The 22,623-nt window shown below is 48.5% G+C and overlaps 1 protein-coding gene across 1 annotated transcript in view; it reads left to right on the plus strand.

Moving 5' to 3' along the window:
* Positions 1-5,879: 5,879 nt before the first annotated feature.
* The window catches only part of LOC143786778 (small ribosomal subunit protein bS18m-like), a 35,022-nt gene continuing 18,278 nt past the window's right edge, over positions 5,880-22,623 (plus strand). The window contains exons 1-3 of the mRNA XM_077275795.1: positions 5,880-5,982; positions 15,414-15,451; positions 16,650-16,733. Coding sequence (XP_077131910.1) covers positions 5,895-5,982; positions 15,414-15,451; positions 16,650-16,733 — 210 coding nt within the window. The 5' untranslated portion in view covers positions 5,880-5,894. The remainder of the gene's footprint in view (positions 5,983-15,413; positions 15,452-16,649; positions 16,734-22,623) is intronic.

Raw genomic sequence — 22,623 nt, forward strand, 5'->3', positions numbered from 1 at the left:
ATTGAAAGTTCTCCTTGTAGCGTGGGTCTAGAAGTGTCACCAACCAGTAATGAGTGTCACCCAAAATTTTGATAATCCGAGGGTCACGTGAAATGCAGTGCAACATAAAGTCAGCCATGCGTGCCAGACTGCTAACAGGCAAGACTTCCGTGTCCTCATCAACAAGACGACTGACGATGCTGTCCTCCTCCTCCTCCTCCCTGTCCTCAGGTCATCCCCACTGAACAGAAGCTAATACAGATGTGTTTGTAGTACCATCTATAGCACATGAAAGTAGCTCCTGTTCTTCCTCCTCCTCCTGATTGCCTACCAATCCACGTTGAGAAGACATGAGGCTGGGCTGAGTGTAATCCCCCTGTATGTTTCCTTGCTCCATGTCCTCGTGCTCCGCCTGCAATGCATCCTCTTTGATTGTGAGCAGAGAGTTTTTCAGAATGCTGAGAAGCGGGATAGTGATGCTAATTATGGCATCATCGCCACTCACCATCTTAGTGCAGTCCTCAAAGTTTTGGAGGATGTTATATATGTCTGACATCCATGTCCACTCCTGAGGTCTTATGTGTGGAGTCTGACCTGAAATTCGACGGCCTTGTTAATGTTGGTAGTCAACAACGGCCCTCTTCTGCTCACAAATCCTTTCCAAGATATGCAGCATAGAGTTCCAGCGCGTGGGGATGGGGGATATCACACAATAGTCAGTGAGCTGGAATCTGAAAACGCTGCTGAAGCTGTAGCTGACTTTCTAAAATGGTCAGACAGATGGCGTACTTTCACTAGCAGATCCGGCAGCTCCGGGTAGCTTTTCAGAAAACGTTGAACCAAGAGATTAAGCACATGGGCCAAGCAAGGTACGTGTGTGAGCTCACCTTGCCTCAGAGCCGCCACCAGGTTACGGCCATTGTCACACATGACCATGCCTGGCTGTAGGTTCAGCGGTGTCATCCAAACATCTGACTGCTCTTTCAGCGCTGTCCACAACTCTTCTGCATTGTGCGGTTTGTCACCTATGCAGATTATCTTCAGCACAGCCTGTTGCCGCTTGGCTGAGGCAGTGCTGCAGTGCTTCCAGCTTCTGACTGATGTGTTGATTTCAGAGATGGAGGATGAATAGGAGGAGGAGGAGGTGCAGGAGCTGTAGACTGTGGGGGCAACCCTGATTGACATAGGGCCAGCAATCCTCAGCGTGGGGAGGATGTGTTCCATCTCAAGGTCCAACTGGGTCCCGGCTTCCAATATGTTAACCCAGTGTGCCGTCATTGAGATTTACCGTCCCTGCCCACAAGCACTTGTCCACGTGTCCGTGGTTAGGTGGACTTTCCCGGTAACAGCATTGTTGAGGGCACGGGTAATGTTGTGGGACACATGCTGGTGTAATGCCGGTACGGCACACCGGGAGAAATAGTGGCGACTGGGGACCGAGTACCTTGGGATGACCGCCCCCATCAGGTTGCGGAATGCTTCCGTCTCAACAAGCCTAAAAGGCAGCATTTCTAGCACAAGCAGAAGAGAAATGTTAGAATTGAGGACTGTGGCCTGTGGGGTGTTGGCTGGGTATTTCTGCTTGTGTTCCAAAGACTGGGTTATAGACAACTGAATGCTGTGCTGGGTCAAGGACGTGGACGGGCTTGCTGATGGTGCTGCTTGACTGTGGGCCACAACAGGTGCAGGGCTAGAGGCATCTTCACATGCACGGTGTACTAGGGATTGGCTTCTATGCAAAACAGTGGAAGAAGCAGTGGTGTGACCAGCATGCAGTGGTCCTCGAGCCTGGGGTTCGGCCCACAAAGTCAGGTGCTTTGCTTGCATGTGCCTGATCATGCTGGTGGTCAGGCTGGTTGTTTTGCTACCCCTGCTGAAGCAGGAATGGCAGGTGCTGCAAATGGCCTGTTTAGGGTTATCGGCAGAGTCTTTAAAAAATAGCCAGACTCGGGAAGATCTCACAGGTGGAATGGCAACTTCACTCATGTTGGTGTTACAGGGAACGGATGCACGCCTTCTGTCTGTGGCCACCACACTGCTTCTTCCTGCCTGTTGGGGGATATGCCTCCTTCCCCATTTGTGCTGCTGTCCTCGCTACGCATGTCCTCCTGCCAGCTTGGGTCATTTACTATGACATCCACCACCTCGTCTTCCACATGTGCACCTTGCTCCTCCTCCTGACTTTCTAGAAATTAGGTCTCATCATGGTCCACCTCTTGTGACACTTTCCCACCATTGCCTTCGTGTGACTGGGGCTGGTCAAAGCTTTGGGCAGCTCTACATGCGATCTCATCTTTCCCCACTTCAAGTTGACTGGGAGAGATTTCTGAATCTTGAAATGGAAAACTGAACAGCTCTTCAGAGTGTCCAAGTGTGGGATCAGTTGTCTCAGGGCACTCGGCATGGTGGGAGGAAGGGGGATCAGGGTGAGGAATATCCTGGCCTCACTCATGGCTACTCAGACTTGACCGTGTGGAAGACAAGGTGGTGGTGGTGGTGGCTAAGTGACTGGAAGCATTATCCCTATCCAACCAACAACCGTTACACACTGCTCTGGCTTCAATAGTTGTGTGCTGCGGTACCCTAGAAACTGGGACAGGAATGTCGAGAGAGAAGATGTGGGTCTTTGTTGTTGTCCACTTTCACCTTGCCCACGGCCTCATCCTCTGGATGCACCATCACGTCCACTTCCCCGTCCTTTGCCCCTTGCCTTAACCATTTTAAATGGACTACTGCACTATTTCAAATGCTCAACACAAATGTCTTTATTAGTAGCGAAATAATATGTGATCAGTATGCCTGCAAATCTATGATTTTTCAAACCCAAACACCAGGCAGGCCTCAGCCTGACCTAACAGGCTGCATTCATTTTTTTTTTTTTTTTAAGTTAATTTATGCAAAATAGTGCTGTATTGAATTTGAGTATCACACAGCCAAAAAATAAGTACACCAGCCTCCAATGCCCAAACTTGGAGCACAGAGATATATGACGGCTGTAACGGAAATACCACACTGGCAAATCTGTGGCCTTTGAATTTTTTTGATACGAAATAGTGCTGTATAGAATTTGACTATCACACAGTCAAAAAATAAGTACACCGGCCTCCAATGACCAAACATGGAGCACGCAGATATATGAGGCCTTTTTCAGTGAATTTAAAACACCAAAAAAAAGGGAGCACAAGGGTCGCACAGACAACTATGCTACGTATGCCTGACAAACTATAACTTTTCAACAGGCCTCTGTACAGAACAGACTGTATTTTTTTTGGGGGGGGGGAATTTTTGAAAAAAAAAGGAAAAATAAATATATAGACAGTAAATAAGCTGCAGCTGCAGGCAGTTATGGAACTTTGGGAGGGATGCAGTGGGAGCAATGGACGCACATACAGTGCCTGCAGGCCTTGCACTGATGTTGATATGCTGTGCCCTGCCTACCTAGTGCTGCAATCTCGGGACCCACAAATTAGCCCTAAAAAGGACTTTTGGTTTCTGAGGAGTTGTGGATGTAAGAGTTGCAGACCTACACTCTAAAACCACGATTCTGACCCTATCTCGGCAGCAGCTCTCCCTATTCTCGCTGAAACAGGAACAGAATGCGGAGAGCAGGGCGGCACCAGGTCTCATACTCGGGATGATGCTGTACGGCCCAGCCAAACACTGCACGACACAACAAAGATGGCTGCCGCGTTTCAAGGCCTGGCAGACAATCTCTGCACCATGATTGGGTCTCCAAAGTCCGCTAAAACTGCTGGGTGGAGACTGCAGTTACCGCCGAATAGTACCGGAAATGCTCGCTGCTCGCCGAGTACCCCGATACTCGGGCGAGTAACGAGTAGTGGCGAGCACGTTCACTCATCACTATTTCTGAACTCTTCCTGAGTTAAAAAATTAGTACTGTTGTTTCTAAATGATTATGAACTTGTTTTCTTTGCATTATTTGAGGTCTGAAAGCACTGGGTTTTTTTAATTTTGACAATTTTTCTTTGTTAGAAAAAAATACAAAATTTCTTGAAAATTCTGAGACGTCAGAAGTTTATAGAATAAAAGAACAATTTACATTTTACTCAAAAATATACCTATAAAGAGAAAAATCAGACAAACTGGACATTTTGCAGTGGTCTCTTAATTTTTGCCAGGGCTGTAAGTATAATTACAACTGTGATTTGTCAAAAATCACAGCTGACATCAAGCCCAGGGTTAGTAATAGAGAGGTGTCTATGAAACACCCCGTTTACTAACACTGTAAGTAAAAATAAAGAAACACAGATTAAAAACATGTAATTAAAATATAAAAACAGACACCCTCTTTCACCCATTTATCATCATCATCATCAAGGTCCCAAGACGATCCCCTGCTCCAATACATACAGAAGCCACAGTGACATCATAAAACGTGACCCCTCCCTGTATCCGCCGTACACACACTAAGGGCGGCATGGAAGCCGCCACCTGTGAGGTCACTGGAGATTACAGTTTGCGGTTATCACAGTACCCTCCGAGCTGTCAACTGTCACTTGAGGTGAACTGAAGGAGCACAGTGACCGGCAATATGCATAACCTGGCGGAAACATTGTAGTAGGTTGGATTGCCGGACTGCCCCCAGCGTGACACAGGGGCACTACAGTACGGAAGTCCGACAGTGAACCAGTGGGATCATTACAGTGCATCAGATTGGTGAATCACTGGTGGACTGCAATGCCCACTAGACTTTGTTATATACAGCAAGCTAAAGCTAAGTGGGCAGAAGGACCTGGTGTTTTAGCTTACTAAGTCTGGTATTAAACCACTCCAAGGGGCCTGGTCCTTTATCCCACTTGGATTTAGCTTTCCCACAGTGAGCAGGCTAAATCCAAGTTGGCAGAAGGACCTGGTCCTTTAGCCTGCTAGGTCTAGTATTAAAACACTCACAGGGACCTGGTCCTTTAGCCAACGGGGATTTAGCTTTCTCACAGTGAGCAGGCTAAATCCAAGTTGGCAGAAGGACCTGGTCCATTTGGCCAATAATTATAGTATTAACCCCTTCACAACGCATGATGCAGTTACATCCTATATCATAAAAATATCAGAAAAAAAAAATATCGCTTTTGCTCCATTTAAGAAAAATAAATAAATTGGGACTTGACATGTTCAGAAAGGTCTGACCAATCAAAATGTAAAATAATCTGATCGGTAAACGGCATAACGAGAAAAAACTAGAAACGCCATAATTACGTTTTTTTTGGTCGCCGCAACATTGCAATAAAATGAAATAAGAGGTGATCAAAACATGGTATCCGCGCCAAAATGGTATCAATAAGAACGTCCCGCCAAAATAAAAAAAATTCACAACGGCGATGTGGATGGAAAAATAAGTAAGTTATGGGAAGGAAAAAAAAAACGGAAAATTGCCCGAGGGATAAAACACTCCTAGGTGCATGCATGGAAAAAATCTGTGGTTGTGTGATCTACAAAAATGATCACCAGTAAATAAAACGGGACGAGGATGAGATTGGCGCAGAATATTGTACACACTGGGATTAAGGGGAAAATTCTTGCGTATAATTTTTACATATAAATAAATGTGTAATCAGATGTCATATCCAGGCTGCGGCTCAATATTACTGCAAAAAATCACATGACAGGATTCATATATATCTATATACAATAAGGGTCCTTCTATCTACTGGGATTTAGCATTCTTATATAGAGCAGGCTAAATCCAAGTCGGCTAAAGGACCTGGTCCCTCTGCCGACTTGGAAATAGCCGACTCTGTGTGAGAAAGCTAAATCCCAGTGCACAGAAGGACCTGGTCCTTTAGCCGACTGGGATTTAGCTTTCTCACACAGAGCAGGCTATTTCCCAGTCGGCAGAGGGACCAGGTCCTTTAGCCGACTTGGATTTAGCCACAACCCAGGATACAGTGTGGGGTAGGATGCTGGTGGTCAGGGCATGGCGGGGCGCTGCGCTGAGGCAACATTGGCTGCCAGCACTGTGCACCTCCTCCTCCGGGCACAGCACAGGTAAGGAGCCGCAGACCGGGGGGGCACTGGCAGGACACCTCCCAGCATGCACTGGGGACATGGCAGTGACAGTCTACATAGGGCTATGATGGGGGGGATTTTCAGTCATGGACTCCCGTGGAATAGTAACTGGCAGGGTCTGGTCCATCAGCCACGGCCATATTCTGTGGCTGCGGTAGAGGAGACCTGAGGGCCACGTCCCTGCGCTCACAGCGCCTTGATGGGTAGCCAGCCCGTCACATCATTGTTGAGGCGTAACGTACAACTCGCCAGTTCTGCTCATAAAAAGGGCCATGGCTCCCGGGAGGTAGGAGGCGGTATAAAATGGACTGACTCCTCGAATATCTAATGCAGGACGTGCTGTGTTTTCATAAGAATTTGGAACGTTATGAATGAAATGTCCTAGAAATGTCTGTCCTGTTCCTGATCTAAGGTTCAGGGCTTTTAGCTGAGATGAATCTGTGCTGCACTTTATGCACATGCTCAGTAGTGACCAGTGCTGGGGAGTCGGAGTCAGGGTAATTGAGCAGGTGGAGGTTTGGCTTACCGACTCCACAGCCCTGGTTCTCGGGGCTACCATTGATGTGGCCACTGGACCGGGTCCTCCCAATTGATTGGCACCAGTATTCCCTGCCGTAATAGTCTGGGGTAGCCCATTACTTGGCCTCCAAGAAGATCTCTATCGCACATGTGTGATTTTCTGATCTGTGACTGTTAGGCCTCACTCAGACTCCTGTTTTCCCATCAGTATTCTATTTACATGTTTCAGACAACATGTGTCCATTATAATCTAGAGGTCTGTTCACGTTTCCATGTTTTTTTGTGTGTTTTCCAAAACATAACTGAGAGTTGTCTGGTTTACATCATGCGTCAAAATGACCCCTACGGGTCCATAAAGATGGTGGACAGCACACGGATTGTATGAGTGTATAATCCATCATTAGCACTGCAGGTTATGGGAGAAGCTTTGCAATGTATTTATTTTTTTCATACAAAATAGAAATCGCTGATGAAACTCAAAAAAGTGACCAATACTGATGAACAACGGTCCAAGTGTTTTTACTTACTATTAAAAATACAGCGATGTCTGAATGAGGCCTTAGGGTATGTCCACATATCCATGTTCACAAATTTTACGTCTGGGGAGGAAAGGGGGGAACCACAGCAGTATATTACTATAGCAGCGAAATGGATGAGGCGTCAACAAATCTCATCCACAGACCACAGTTATTTTCTTCTGAGAAATTGATTTGTGGTGCAGGGTTTATAAAATCTGCATTATGTCAGTTCTGATGGGAAATTGTTGCATGTTTTCCCCAAATATTTTCAGTTCAAACATGGCCATAACATTTGTTATTTGAACAATGATCTAAGTAAAGGAACTGAAGGTAAATTAATCAAATGTAAAGACGATGCGAAGGTAGGATGGATAGCTAACACTAGAGAAGACTAGGATCTAGATAAGCTTGAACAATGGGCAGCAACTAATAGAATGGTATTTGTCAGGGAGAAATGCAAGATTCTACATCTGGGCTAGAAAAACAAAAATTAAATCTAAACAATAGGAGGAATAGAACTAAGCAACAGCACGTGTGAAAAAGACTTGTGCTGTGATGCAGCAGCAAAAAAGGCAAACACAGTTCTAGGATGTATTACAATAGGGATGCCCAACTATAGGCCCTTAGAACCACCAACAGTGCATGTTTTCAGGATTTCCTTAGCATTGCACAAACAAAGTGCAAATTATCACCTGTGCAACACTTAAGGAAATCCTGAAAACATACACTGTTGGTGGTCCTTGAGGACTGGCGTTGTGCATCCTTGTATTAAGATAAGCCTACAGTATAGATCACATGATGTAATTATCCCTCTCTACTCCTCCTTGTTCAGGCCATATCTGGAATACTGTATCCCTTTCTGGGCACCACATTTTAAAAAAGACATTAAAAAACTGGAGCAAGTTCAGAGAAGAGCGACCAGAATGGTGAGCAGACGGCAGAGTACAGGTGCTTCTCACAAAATTTGAATATCATCAAAAACTTAATTTATTTCTGTTCTTCAATACAAAAAGTGAAACTCATATATTATATAGAGTCATTACAAACAGTGATCTATTTCAAGTGTTTATTTCTGTTAATGTTGATGATTATGGCTGACAGCCAATGAAAATCCAAAAATCATCTCAGTAAATAAGAAAAACTAACAAAAAACATCTGCAAAGGCTTCCTAACCATTAAAAAAGGTTCCTTAGTCTGTTTCAGTAGTCTCCACAATCATGGGGAAGGCTGCTGACTTGACAGGTGTCCAGAAGGCAGTCACTGACACACTCCACAAGGAGGGTAAGCCACAAAAGGTCATTGCTAAAGAAGCTGGCTGTTCACACAGTGCTGTATCCAAGCATATTAATGGAAAGTTGAGTGGAAGGAAAAAGTGTGGTAGAAAAAGGTGCGCAAGCAACCGGGATAACCGCAGCCTTGAAAGGATTATTAAAAAAAGGCCATTCAAAAATTTGTTTTTCAGTTGAGTTTCACAAAGTGTGGACTGCTGCTAGTCATTGCTTAAAGAGCCACCACACACAGATGTATCCATGACATGGGCTACAAGTGTCGCATTCCTTGTGTCAAGCCACTCATGACCAATAGACAACGCCAGAAGTGTCTTACCTGGGCTAATGAGAAAAAGAAGTGGACTGTTACTCAGTGGTCCGTGGTGGGTTTTTTTGCATTTCATTTGGAAATCAAGGTCCCAGAGTCTGGAGGAAGAGTGGAGAGGCCACAATCCAAGCTGCTGGAGGTCTAGTGTGAAGTTTCCACAATCAGTGATGGTTTGGGGAGTCATGTTATCTGCTGGTGTAGGTCCACTGTGTTTTCTCAAGACCAAAGTCAGCGCAGCCGTCTACCAGGAAATTTTAGCGCACTTCATGCTTCCGTCTGCCGACAAGCTATTAGGAGATAGAAATTTCATTCTCCAGCAGGACTTGGCACCTGTCCACACTGCCAAAAGTACCAATACCTGGTTTAAATACGACTGTATCACTGTGCTTGATTGGCCAGCAAACTCGCCTGACCTTTACCCCATAGAGAATCTATGGTGTATTGTCAAGAGGAAGATGAGACACCAGACCCAACAATGCAGATGAGCTGAAGGCTGCAATCAAAACAACCTGGGCTTCCATAACACCTCAGCAGTGTCATAGGCTGATTGCCTCCATGCCACACGCCACATTGATACAGTAATTGATGCAAAAGGAGCCCCGACCAAGTATTGAGGGCATTTACTGAACGTACATTTCAGTAGGCCAACATTTCGGCTTTAAAAATCATTTTCCAAGCTAGTGTTATAAAGTATTGTAATTTACTGAGATAATGACTTTTGGGTTTTCATTGGCTGTAATCCGTAATCATCAAAATTAACAGAAATAAACACTTGAAATAGATCACTGTGTAATGACTCTATGTAATATATGAGTTTCACTTTTTGTATTGAAGAACTGAGATAAATTAACTTTCTCCTACGCCTCATTGGGGGACACAGACCGTGGGTGTTATGCTGCTTGCCACTAGGAGGACACTAAGTGATACAAAGAAAGTTAGCTCCTCCCCTGCAGTATACACCCTCCTGCTGGCCCTCAGCTAACCAGTTCTTGCTTAGTGTCTGTAGGAGGCACTTGGGTCTGTTTTCAGACCCCAACTTTCTTATTTTAATTTTTATTTTTCTGTAAATTTTTATTTTTTATTCAACGGAGTGAAGGGGGCGACGGATCCTTTTTTATGGGACCCGCTCTCCCCCGAACCAGCAACAGGCGAGCACGGCGAGTATACCTCCCCGTCCCTCTCCTGCGACGCGGGAGCACGCCAAATTTTACTCGGGCAACGGGTTTCCATCTTTGGTCCCGATTTCCCTTCCCCCTGCAAGACGGCGAGCACATAGAGCCTGCTCTAATGTTCCTCTCCGGTGGCCCGACATACAAGGCCCACATCACATGGCGTTGCATACTTGCGGCAGAGCCCAAAGGGATTGCAGAAGAGGATGAGGATGGAGCGCGCAGGGACAGGGGGACCTGCATTACCGGACTGTGAGTACATCAGGAGTTCCCCTCCTGCGCTCCGGATCGCTTTGCGGCCGCGCCACCTCACAGCTTCGGCCGATGTGTAGTCCGCACCTCCAGAAGCGCACTGTGTCGCCTCAAGGCGGCTTAGGCTAGTTTCACACTAGCGTCGGGCTCGGCCTGTCGCCGTGCGTCGGGCCGAGGTCCCCGACGCTAGCGTTGTCCCCGCCGCACAACGGGGGCAGCGGGTGCATATTTCCCACGCATCCGCTGCCCCATTGTGAGGTGCGGGGAAGTGCGGGGAGGTGGGGGCGGAGTTCCGACTGCGCATGCGCGGTCGGAAAAAGCGGACCGTCGGGAGCAAAAAACGTTACATGTAACGTTTTTTTCTCCCGACGGTCCGCTACCATACGCCCAAGCGTCGCAAAACGGTTTCACCGTTTGGAAATGCGTCGCAAATGCGTCGCAAATGCGTCGCTAATGTAAGTCTATGGCGAAAAAACGTATCCAGCAAAAACTTTTGCTGGATGCGGCGTTTCGCAAAAACGACGCATTTGCGACGTATTGCAGTTAACGCTAGTGTGAAAGTAGCCTTAGCCTTTTTTCCTGGCGCTTAGCGCCTGACGCGGAAGCGCTCAATTTTCTCGAGCAACGGGTGACCACCCCTAACTCTTACGCTGACGCCGGCTGCAGAAATTTACGCCCCGGCTGGGGCCTATTCATGGAAGTCTCGAGGCTCCGCCCACGTCGTGCCTGTAGCTCCGCCCCCTAAATTGGCGCTTCTCGCTCGCTGCGAGATTTTACCTAAACCCGCATGACCAGTATTCCCGGTCTTAAAGTCACACGACCAGCATTCTCTGGTCTTAAAGGCACGTGACCAGTATTCCCTGGTCTTAAAGGCACGTGACCAGTATTCCCTGGTCTTAAAGGCACGTGACCAGTATTCCCTGGTCTTAAGGACACGTGACCAGTATTCCCTGGTCTTAAAGGCACGTGACCAGTATTCCCTGGTCTTAAAGGCACGTGACCAGTATTCCCTGGTCTTAAGGACACGTGACCAGTATTCCCTGGTCTTAAAGGCACGTGACCAGTATTCCCTGGTCTTAAAGGCGCGTGACCAGTATTCCCTGGTCTTAAGGGCGCGTGACCAGAATTCCCGGGTCTTAAAGGCACACGTCCAGTTTTCCCTGGTCTTAATGGCGCACGACCAGTATTCCCTGGTCTTAATGGCGCACGACCAGTATTCCCTGGTCTTAAAGGCACACGACCAGCATTCTCTGGTCTTAAAGCCACACGACCAGTAATCCCTGGTCTTAAAGGCACACGACCAGTATTCCCTGGTCTTAAAGGCACTCGACCAGTATTCCCTGGTCTTAAAGGCACACGACCAGTATTCCCTGGTCTTAAAGGCACACGACCAGTTTTCCCTGGTCTTAACGGCACACGACCAGTATTCCCTGGTCTTGAGGGCACCATGACCAATCCGAAACTGGTCATAAATGAGGAGCCCTCTGCCGCCGATCCCAGTTTATCCCAGTGTAACTAGTTCCCTCAGCCTAAACTCCCTCGTAGAGCTTTTGCCATCCAGTCCGGATATGCGATTCACTGGACAGAAGCCTCTACGCGGGACGCTATGCCTGGTCTGATTTTTAAGGGCGACAGGCACTTTAAAGGGCGCCGGTCTCCCCACACCATCAACAGACGGGCACTCGAAGGTCCAGGCCTAACGCCAGGCAGCCTGTCCTGTCCACCCGGAGACCTGCACTCTGTGGATGTACAGAGGCATCCTTTTTTTTTTCGGGTGTCTGAGCACCCCCCTCTGCATCACCACTATTTAACAGAAGATGCAAGTAGGTGAATTTCCCTCTCCACTTCCTTGTTAAGAGGATGGTGGATCGAGGCTCCTAATTTTTAACTCTGCAATGACCTGCTGGAAGCAGCGGCGCATTCTGCCACTCGGCAGATTAACCGGGTACAATCTCCTGTGGTTTACCTACCAGTATCCCTGCCCGATATGTCCTCAATTAAAAATGCCACGATCTGTCAAATAGCACATCTGGTTTGTTCCGTTTGGCAGCTACGGGTCCAGCCCTTTAACCTCCCTATCCGCCGCATGGATGCTAGAGCAACGGTCTCCTGCTTGAAGCCCTTAACTACTTTGATTCACACCAGTATCCCTTTCCTGAAGACAGTTCAGCTGGTCAATCATATTTTTGAGCGGGGGACTAACGAACAATCGTACGTTTCCGCAGCCCCGACCAACAGTGAAAGGGTTGTCCAGGACAGTCTAGATCTAAGGGATCTTGGTTACTAAAAGGTGGAACGATAAGTAGGACCGATTCCGGACCTCAAACTTCTAACAATCTTTTCACAAGGTTCTTCTTCTTCCTCGAATGGAGTCTCATCCGCTCAGCCATTACTTCAACAAAAAAGGTGCAGTTTCGGGCATCCATCGACATTCGGGATGCCTAACCTCTTCAAAAATTCCTTTGCTTTTCCATTCGTGAACAGCATTTAAGTCACGACCTTGTTCTTCGGCCTTGCTACCGCATCCAGGGTGTTCGCAAGGGTCATGGTGACTGTCATCTTGCACCTAGAGGCGTGGTCGTCCTATCCTGTTTGACCGACTGTTTACCCACCCTTGCAGGACTACGCTAAGTCGTCTATATCACTTGCGATACCCTCTCACCTGGGCTGGTGGCTAGACTTAGACAACTCCTCATTTCCAGCCCAGCAGATATCCTTTTTGAGGATGATCCAGTATTCTTCCAGAAGGGTGGTAAATCTCCCTCCAGACAAGGTCATGTTTTTTTCAACAGGGAGCTCGCGCTCTTGCTCACTCATCCCCTCATTTCATTCGATTTGCTGGGAAGGTTCCAAAAAAAAAAAACGGAGACGACAATGGAAACAGTTTCCTTTGCTCCGTTAGTTTTCAGCAAGTCAAGCAGCCTTTCAGACGATAGTCTCTGAGCTCCTTCTTCATCCGGAGTTTTTTCTCCCGGTTCCATGGTTACTAGTAACTTCCAATGCCAGTCCTCTTCTCCCGATCATTGCTCTGGAGATCTCAAGGGTAGTCCTATAGTAGGTCCACTCCTTATGGCGGGTCAACCCATCCGAATTCAATTGGACAACGCCACGGCTGTGTCATACGTCAATCATCTAGCGAGTACCCACGTTCAAGCACCATGGCCAAAGTACCTCACATGGGCCGAGATCTATCACTCGGTGATCTTGGCAGTTCATATCCCAGAAGTAGAACTCTGGGCTGCGAACATATTTAGCCGTCAGGGTTTCACCTCAAGTGAGTGGGAACTTCACCGGAAGTATTCCATCAGACCCGCCTTCACTGGAGCTCTACAGTTGTAGCTCGGATGGCGTCCTGACTGATCGCCGGGGTACTGGAGTTGGTTGTTCGGCCTCGAGATCCAGGAGCCTTCGCACTGCATGCTCCGGTTATTCCGTGGTACCAGTTTCCACTTCCGAAAGCTTTTCAGAAGCAGAAAGGGCCCCAGTGATCCTCGGAAATCCGTACTGACCACGTCAGTTCGCTTGCGGAGCTGGTAGCTTTCTGTATTTCTGCAACAAAACTGCAAGTAGGGACCACCTCGCAGGATGTTTTTCACATGTAATTCTTCCCTATTGCATACCGTTAGATCATTGGGATCTATTCTATTAGGGAAGGTTGCCCCCTTTCCTCTCGGCTATATCCTCATCCTGACGAGTCTTCGGTGCTAACGGGTCTTTTCAGACTTTTTTCTCTTATTTCCTTCAAGGCAAGGTTGTCCCCAAGCCTTCCCTGTCCCTAGTTACCAAGGTGGTATTGTATTACTACTGTCATGAGGGCATAGTTCCTCCCTCATCTCTTTTGGCACCACTCCACAAAATGGAATGAGGTCCCCTTATTCCAGACAGAGCAAGTGCTCTGAGTAGGTATGTCTTGAGGACGGCGTCCTTCCGAAGGTTGGACACTGTATCTTGGGTTTCCTACCGGTAAGAGGAAGGCTTCCTGACTTTTACAGGAAGGGTTTGGCCGTCTCCATCGGCCATTTAGCCTGGTGTATTCTTTCACCATCCAGTAGTCCTTCCGTGTTAGATGACAGCCTATCTCCCCATCTATCGTGGGTTCCAGGCACCAGGCGTCAACAAGACACGCCTGCACGTTTGCGGATTCGTCCAGTCCGCATGCATTCTTGAAGCATTATAATTCCCAGACTTCCACAGATGTGACTCTGGGCAGGCGGACTCTGCAGGCCACGGTGGCGCACTTGTAAGTAGCAGTTACACAGAGCCTGATCTGATGTTGTCCCCACCCAGGGACTGCTTTGGTACGTCCCACGGTCTGTGTCCCCCAATGAGGCGTAGGAGAAAAGGAGATTTTTGTTTACTTACCGTAAAATCTTTTTCTCCGAGCCAATCATTGGGGGACACAGCTCCCACCCTAGTATTGGCTTATGCTTATTTTTACAATCCGATATGCTATACTCTCATATATAATATGACATGCTGTAAGCTAATATTTTGTTACTGATCTCCTACTGCTTTTTGCACCGAACTGGTTAGCTGAGGGCCAGCAGGAGGGTGTATACTGCAGGGGAGGAGCTAACTTTCTTTGTATCACTTAGTGTCCTCCTAGTGGCAAGCAGCATAACACCCACGGTCTGTGTCCCCCAATGATTGGCTCGGAGAAAAAGATTTTACGGTAAGTAAACAAAAATCTCCTTTTTTGATGATATTCTAATTTTGTGAGAAGCACTTGTATATCCAACGAGGAACGGTTAAAGGATCTGTGAATGTTTAGCTTGCAAAAAAAGAAAGCTAAGAGGAGACTAATTAGCCGCCTACAAATATTATCTGAAGGGCTGTCACAGTGTAGAGGGATCATCCTTATTCTCATTTGCACATGGAAACACGAGAAGCAATGGAATAAACTGAAAGGGAGAAGATACAAATTGGATATTAGCAAAAGCTTTTTGTCAGTGAGGGTGATCAATGAGTGGAACAGGCTGCCGCCAGAGGTGATGAGTTCTCCTTCAATGGAGGTCTTCACACAAAGACTGGACAGACATTTGTCTGAGATGGCTTAGTGAATCCTGCATCCAACTCTAACATTCTATGATTATTTGATCTATTCGCCTCCTCAAGTGGCGGCCACGATTAACCATAATTTTATCATTTAACTTTTAATGGCTATTTGAAGGGAAGGAGAGGTTTTGGAACTGTGTATCAAAGACAGGAACGCCAATCTATGAAAAGATATGATGGACCATGAAATTAATGAATGCAAAAAACAAAAAACTATCCTGATATAGATGCAGTCGGTCAGTTGGACTTAAGAACATTGCTAATACCAGACATTTATTGATTGATGTATTTCTTTTCCTAGTAACCCCAGACAGTAACCGAGCAGCACTTGAAGATATGGTAAAGATAAAACTTTTGTACTGTGGAATTGTAGTTTAATTAATGTGTTTTTTGTTTTTTTTCTAATGGCGGAGCCTAAGACCGAATTGTTGCTCTCATCCCCCGTCTGCATGATTGTTGGTTACTTTCTTAGCCCTGTGAGACAGAAATGATGTGCTCAGCAGGCAGGAAATTCACATATTTTGTAGCAATTTTTACAACCCCGTGGCATTTTGCTTGTAGTACTTATGATGCTGTTATTTCAGGCGACTGTGTACTGAGCCTACAGTATACATCAGGGCCGTTCCCATGGCTCGCCATTCGCTAGATCGAGACCAAAAGTGTGTTCTTTAGACCTCCCATCTGGCAGGCTTGTGTCCGTGTACCATTTGTTTTATTGTATAGGAAATTGCACAAGACTGGTTCCTGTAAAGAGAGCTGCCACAAAAAGAAAACAAAGATGACTTTGCAGTGTTTTCTTCCCTTACTCTCTATGGGGACACCATCCAGACAGTGGTGAGAGGCTCAAGCCTGGACTTGTGGCTGACACAGACAATATGGCAACACACACACCGCCTAGTGGCATTATATTTTTTTTAGTTCTTTTCTAATCCCAAAGACAACTCTAGTATAAAGGAATCCTACCTATTTCTGTATCCCTATCCCTCTGTATTGGTAGTAATGTGGCTAGTTTGTGGCAAAGATGGCCTCCTATGACAATGCCACACTTGCTGTATTACTACTAGTAGTAGGATTTGTGCTCTCTATTTTGATTTTTCTTTTTTACTTATCTCACATCTATTGAAAATCAGCAAGAACACTGGGCAGGGTTTTTTTGGTGGAGGGGCAAAGCCAAACAGTCTGACAGGTATCCTATCATTTATGCCAGAAATTTGTCAAAAAGGGAAAAGTGGGGCAAATTTATTAAGGCGTACTCCAATGGACATCTGCATGAGGTCTTTGCCATAGGTGTGACTGAAATATCTGCTGGATGATGGAGGCACCTAGCTGCTGTATGGGGGCAGTGCAAGGGGGAAACTTGGGGAGAACTTTAACTTACGGTAGTTTGATCGATTCCTGCGTGACTTCATGTTTTTGCTTGTATAGAGGAATCTGAATGCAATATTTGGCTTTAATTTACTACACAATTTTCAGTAGTTATTTCTTGCATATTGGATTTAAAAAATAACTGGTGTTTGTCACTTTTTATTCATTACAGCCACAGAAAATGGAAAATCCTTTTAAAGAGCCTCCAAAGAGGTGTATCTTGTGTGGCATCTCAGTAGATTACAAGAATACCCAGGTATGTGTCTACAAGCTTAAAGGTTGGCCTCTACTTTACTTGTTCCTTTCATGTGAACTAACTGCCATAGATAAGTAAGCATTTCAATAAATATCTTGCTTTGTTAAATAAGTCTGTGACCTGAGCTGCTCTTCTGGTGCCTGATCTCTGGCTGACTTCCTGTAATGTCATCTCAAAATCTTTCTGAGTTCCTGGCTCTGGAATCTGATGGGTGGGTGGAGCTTATTATGCTCGTGGGTGGGGCCTCATTCCGCAGAGCTCACGCCGCTCTTATGCATGTAGCTGCAGACCAGGATCTTTCTTATATATGTATGTATTCAACAAGGGGTGTATGTGTGCGTGTGTACACACACTGCATACACATTGTGTAATGTGTATATATAACCCCGCTGTATTCCCCTTATACTAGGAATCTATTCATATTTTTCTCCTCATCCATCTATAAGTCAATGAGAGGGAGTAAGGGAATAATCTTTAGTACCAGGACTGCGGATCTGGTGCTTAGCACATGATTTCTATTTCAGTGTTCATTATAGGAGATCGTGCTGAGGCTGTGTGTGGCGCTGGGGGATGAGCTTAGGTGGTTTATAGACTGTGTGCTCACTGCTGGCTTGCAGCCCAGTACAAGGGGTATTGGGGAAATGTAGTCAGAAGGGAGCAGAGGATTCTGAAGAGGAAGTGATGGCTGTGACAGCAGAGCTGGAATCTTGTAATAAGTAATGAAGCAGAAAGGCATAATACATGAAAACTGGCAGAAAAGTTATATGGGTATCTTTAGGGGTACTATCCTTAACCCCTTAATGACCAGAGCTTTTCTCCTACGTATCATTGGGGGACACAGGACGAATGGGTGTTATGCTGCTGCCACCAGGAGGACACTAAGTTAAACACACACAAAAGATTAACTCCTCCCCTGCAGTATACACCCACAGGCTGGACAATCCAGAGCCAGTTCTTACTTAGTGTCTCAGGAGGCACTTGGGTCCTCAGGACCCCACCAATTTTTGTTTTTAACGGAAGGGAGCGACAGGCAAATTTTCAGCTCTGATCTCTCCCGCACCAACAACGGGCAAGTACATGGAGCGTTCCTCCTGTATCCTTTCCCGCGACGATGGATGCCAGCCCTGGCTCACTTTCCAGTGTGGCGACGGTTCCCTAGCGTTCCGATCTCCCTCCCTCCCTGTCAGGCGACCACGGGGACTAATCATCCACCTAAGTTTCCTGGAGCCAGGGCACAGCCGGACAGAATGCCATGACGTCCGTGCAGCCGCCCACTGCATCACCACTGAACATAGCGGATGTTGCACGGCGGCAGAAGCTCTCCACCCTCTCCGTACTAAGGTGAAGGTGGATGGAGCATCGGCCCCATCGCACAAGGTAAGTGCGGGGGCCGACCAGCTGACAGGGGACCGCCCGTTCAGGGATCCATTATCCTCTTTCTAATGCGGCGCTGCAGCCGCGGGGCACGGGCAATCCGGCGCTCTGTTAGGGCGGTGGCACAGTTTACCGTCCCTGGTCCGGATTCCACCACGGACAATCTGTGGCAATGGCAGCGTTCCGACGCGCATAGCAGGGAATCCACCGCCCCCCTCCCTCTCTCTCTCTCTGGGCGCTTCTCGTTCCCGAGAAGCGCCCTTCTCACATCTCGGCGGCCATCTTGGACCAGGAAGTGCGCTGGCGGCTCTGCAGCACCACAGCGCACAGGACTTCAGGATCTCCCTGCCAAGCACCGCAGAACTTGGTGGGACGCACTCAGTAGGATTGTCTCTTCCCCTGCCAGTACGCTCACTTTATGGCAAAGATGTCACAGTCTAGGCAAAAACGGACTGGAAAGACCCACTCTGTTATTTTTGCTGTGTGCACCTCCTGCAAGGTATCTCTGCCCCGAGGTCACACTACCCCGCTGTGCTCCGCCTGCGAAATGTCTGCGGCACAGGATACTCCGGCCTCTGACCCGGAATGTAGTGAGCCTAGTACCCCCGCATGGGCGTCCTCCCTTGCTCGATCTGTGGCATCCTTGGAAAGGACGATACAGTCCCTCCGTGACCCGTCCCTTACCCAGGGCGCTTCCACGGATGATGTAACGCGGCCTAAAAACCCCTCTCGGCCTAGAGGTCGTACCGTTTCCAGAAGCCCTCTCTCATCTAGAAAGAAGTCCAGGGTAATATCTCCGGTCCGTGATCAGCCCTCCGGCTCAGAGAGCGAAGTCTCTCGTCACTCATCCCCAGCTCATAGCAGGGAATCCTTTCTGGACGACGCATCCAGCGTGTCCTGTTCCCCAGAGTATCGTCACGACCAAGAGACCCTAGATTCTCTCATAGACTCGGTAAGTCAGACGCTACAGTTAGAGGAGGAAACCCCGTCCAAGGCGGTTCATCCCGTGTCATTCGGGCGAACCACAAAGGCTCATAGATTTTTTTTTTCCTACGCATCCTCAATTTAAGGACATTGTCGATCTCCACAGGGTCCGTCCGGATAAACGCTTCTCAGGTCAGAAGGCTATGCAATTGAAGTATCCGTTTGCTCAGGACCTTGCTAAGGAGTGGTCTCAGTCACCCTCCGTGGACCCGCCAGTGTCGCGGCTAGCCACCAAGGCGGTTCTATCCTCCTCCGAGGGCGCGTCCATCAAGCATCCCACTGATAGACAAATTGACCAGATGGCTCGCTCGGCTTTTGAAGCTTCCTCGGCTTCTCTCTTCCCTTCTTTTGCCGCCACATGGGTTGCAAAAACCATGACCCATTGGGCCGAGTCTTTAGCCTCTACAGCTCTACACGCCGACTTACCCCCCGAGGTTTCACACCTGGCCACTCAGATTGCCAGAGCGGGGGACTTTGTAGTTTCCGCATCCTTAGACGCGGCCAATTGTGCCTCACAGGCAGCGGCCAACGCTGTCACGATCCGCAGATCCCTTTGGCTCAGGGACTGGAAAGCGGACTCAGGATCCAAAAAATCTCTCACGTCCCTTCCATACCAGGGCGAACGCCTTTTTGGGGACAAACTAGATAAAATTATCGCAGACTCCACAGGGGGAAAGAGCAAATTCCTTCCCCAGCAACGGACCTTTCGCCCCTTTCGCAACCAACAGGGCCGAGGCCGATATTTCCGTTTCGGCTCCAATTGGTCCAATTCTCCCTCCGCGCCACCCGGCGCCGGGAGAGGTCAGCGCAAGGACAGAACCTCCCAGCCATCTTACAAACCTTCTCCCTCTTGGAGAGGCAGACCCAGACAACAGGGGTCCAGGGGGCCCAGACCTAACAGGTCTCCACCTCAATGACTCTTGGCAGATGCCAAAGGACACCGACAGAGTTGGCGGCCGCCTACTCTTCTTTCGGGACGCGTGGGTCTCGGTAGTTCCCGACCGATGGGTCCGCGAACTGGTATCCTTCGGTTACAAGATCGAGTTTGTCTCTCTTCCCCCATCTCGTTTCTTCCAGTCCCCTCCTCCCAGAGCAAGGGTCCGTCAGTATTTTCAGGCCATAAGATCGCTATGGGAAGACGGGGTCATCATCCCGGTACCTCAGAACGAGAGGTACCAAGGTTTCTATTCCAATCTTTTCATTGTACCAAAGAAGGACGGCTCAGTACGTCCAATATTGGACCTCAAGCTCCTCAACAAGTACGTCCGTGTACGTCAATTCCGTATGGAGTCCCTCCGCTCGGTAATTGCCTCTCTGGAAGAGGGCGAGTTCCTTGCATCTCTAGATGTTCAAGACGCTTACTTGCACATTCCCATCCTACCGTCTCATCAGCGCTTCCTCCGCTTCGCGGTCCAGGGGCACCATTTTCAGTTTGTCGCCCTACCTTTCGGGCTGGCCACTGCTCCTCGGGTGTTCACCAAGGTCATGGCAGCTGCCGTGGCCATTCTACATGCTCGAGGCATAGTGGTGTTGCCCTACTTGGACGACATCCTCATAAAAGGCCCCTCTTTCCGGTCCTGTTCAGAAGCGGTAGACGTCACTATAAATACCTTTTTGCGCCTGGGCTGGAAAATCAATTTCAAAAAATCTTCCCCAGTCCCGGCCCAAACCATATCCTACCTGGGAATGATCTTAGACTCCTCTCAGGGTCTAGTACTTTTGCCTCCGGAAAAGGTATCCACTCTTCAGAGAGAAGTCCGGAAGCTTACTCAACCTCGCTCTCACTCCCTACGCTTCTCCATGAGGGTACTCGGCAGGATGGTGGCGGCAATGGAGGCAGTGCCCTTTGCGGTTTTTCACCTCCGTCCCTTACAACACGCCATTCTGGCAGTATGGGACAGGAATCCCGCCTCGCTCGACCGCCGTCTCCTTCTCTCTCGCCCAATCAGACAGTCCCTCAGGTGGTGGACCAAGAGGTCCTCCCTGACTCGGGGGAAGTCTTTCCTTCCGGTGCACTGGCTGGTTGTCACAACGGACGCCAGTCTCTTCGGCTGGGGTGCAGTGTTCCAGCGCCACTCGACGCAGGGTCGCTGGTCTCCGCAGGAGTCCCAGCTGCCCATCAATATCCTAGAGATTCGGGCAATCAGACTGGCTCTCCATCATTTTCAGCCGTTCCTCTCCGGCCGTGCGGTCAGAGTCCAGTCCGACAACGCCACTGCGGTAGCCTACATCAACCGCCAAGGGGGCACTCGCAGCAAGGCGGCCATGGTCGAGGTGACGCTAATTCTCCGCTGGGCCGAGACACATCATTCCATACTCTCAGCAGTTTTTATCCCAGGCGTGGAAAACTGGGAAGCGGACTTTCTCAGTCGCCACAGCCTCGATCCCGGAGAGTGGTCTCTCCATCCCGCAAACTTTCACCAGATATGCTCTCGATGGGGGACCCCGGACGTGGACCTAATGGCATCTCGCCTCAATTGCCAGGTTCCCGTCTTCATGGCCAGGTCTCACGACCCCTCAGCCTTCGGAGCCGACGCTCTCGTCCTCTCATGGCAGGGTTTCAGACTCCCATACATCTTTCCCCCAATTCCTCTTCTGACAAAGGTGATCAGGAAGATCAAGGCAGAACGGATCCCAGTACTTCTCATCGCTCCGGACTGGCCGCGCAGGACATGGTATGCCGAGATGGTTCAACTGGTCTCAGACGTACCTTGGAGGCTGCCGAGTCGCGCAGACCTCCTGTCTCAAGGGCCCATTTACCACCCGAACTCAGAGGCCCTGTGTTTAACGGTGTGGCCGTTGAGTCCTGGGTACTGAGGCAGAAGGGGTTGCCCCAGACGGTGATATCTACCATGCTCCGCGCACGCAAGCCTTCTTCTATGCGCATCTACCACCGCGCCTGGAAGGTATACTTCGCCTGGTGCAGGAAGCGGGGATGTTTCCCCCTCCGTTTTTCTATCCCTCACATTTTGGAATTCCTCCAATCAGGCGTAGACTTGGGTCTTGCTCTCAGCTCTCTTAAGGGCCAAATTTCTGCTCTCTCGGTTCTTTTTCAGAGAAAGATTGCAAACAGATTGCAGGTCAGGACCTTCATCCAGGGTGTTTCTCATATGGCTCCGCCTTACAAGATGCCCTTGGAACCATGGGACCTGAACCTAGTTCTCTGTGCTCTTCAAGAGCCCCTCTTTGAGCCCTTGCATGAAGTGTCTTTGCTGTTCTTGTCTTGGAAGATTGCCTTCCTCGTGGCTGTCACGTCTATTAGACGTGTCTCTGAGCTGGCAGCTCTGTCGTGCCGACCTCCTTTCCTCGTGTTCCACCAGGACAAGGTGGTTCTGCGGACATGTCCGACTTTTCTTCCGAAGGTCGTTTCCTCCTTCCATCTTAATGAGGAGATTGTCCTTCCCTCACTGTGCCCTGCTCCTTCCCACCGCACGGAAAGGGCGCTCCACACTCTGGACTTAGTGAGGGGTCTTAGACGTTACGTCTCCAGAACTGCGTCTCTCCGTAGGTCAGACGCCTTGTTCGTTCTTCC

This window comes from Ranitomeya variabilis, chromosome 1, assembly GCF_051348905.1.
Source record: "Ranitomeya variabilis isolate aRanVar5 chromosome 1, aRanVar5.hap1, whole genome shotgun sequence".
Lineage (NCBI taxonomy): Eukaryota > Metazoa > Chordata > Amphibia > Anura > Dendrobatidae > Ranitomeya > Ranitomeya variabilis.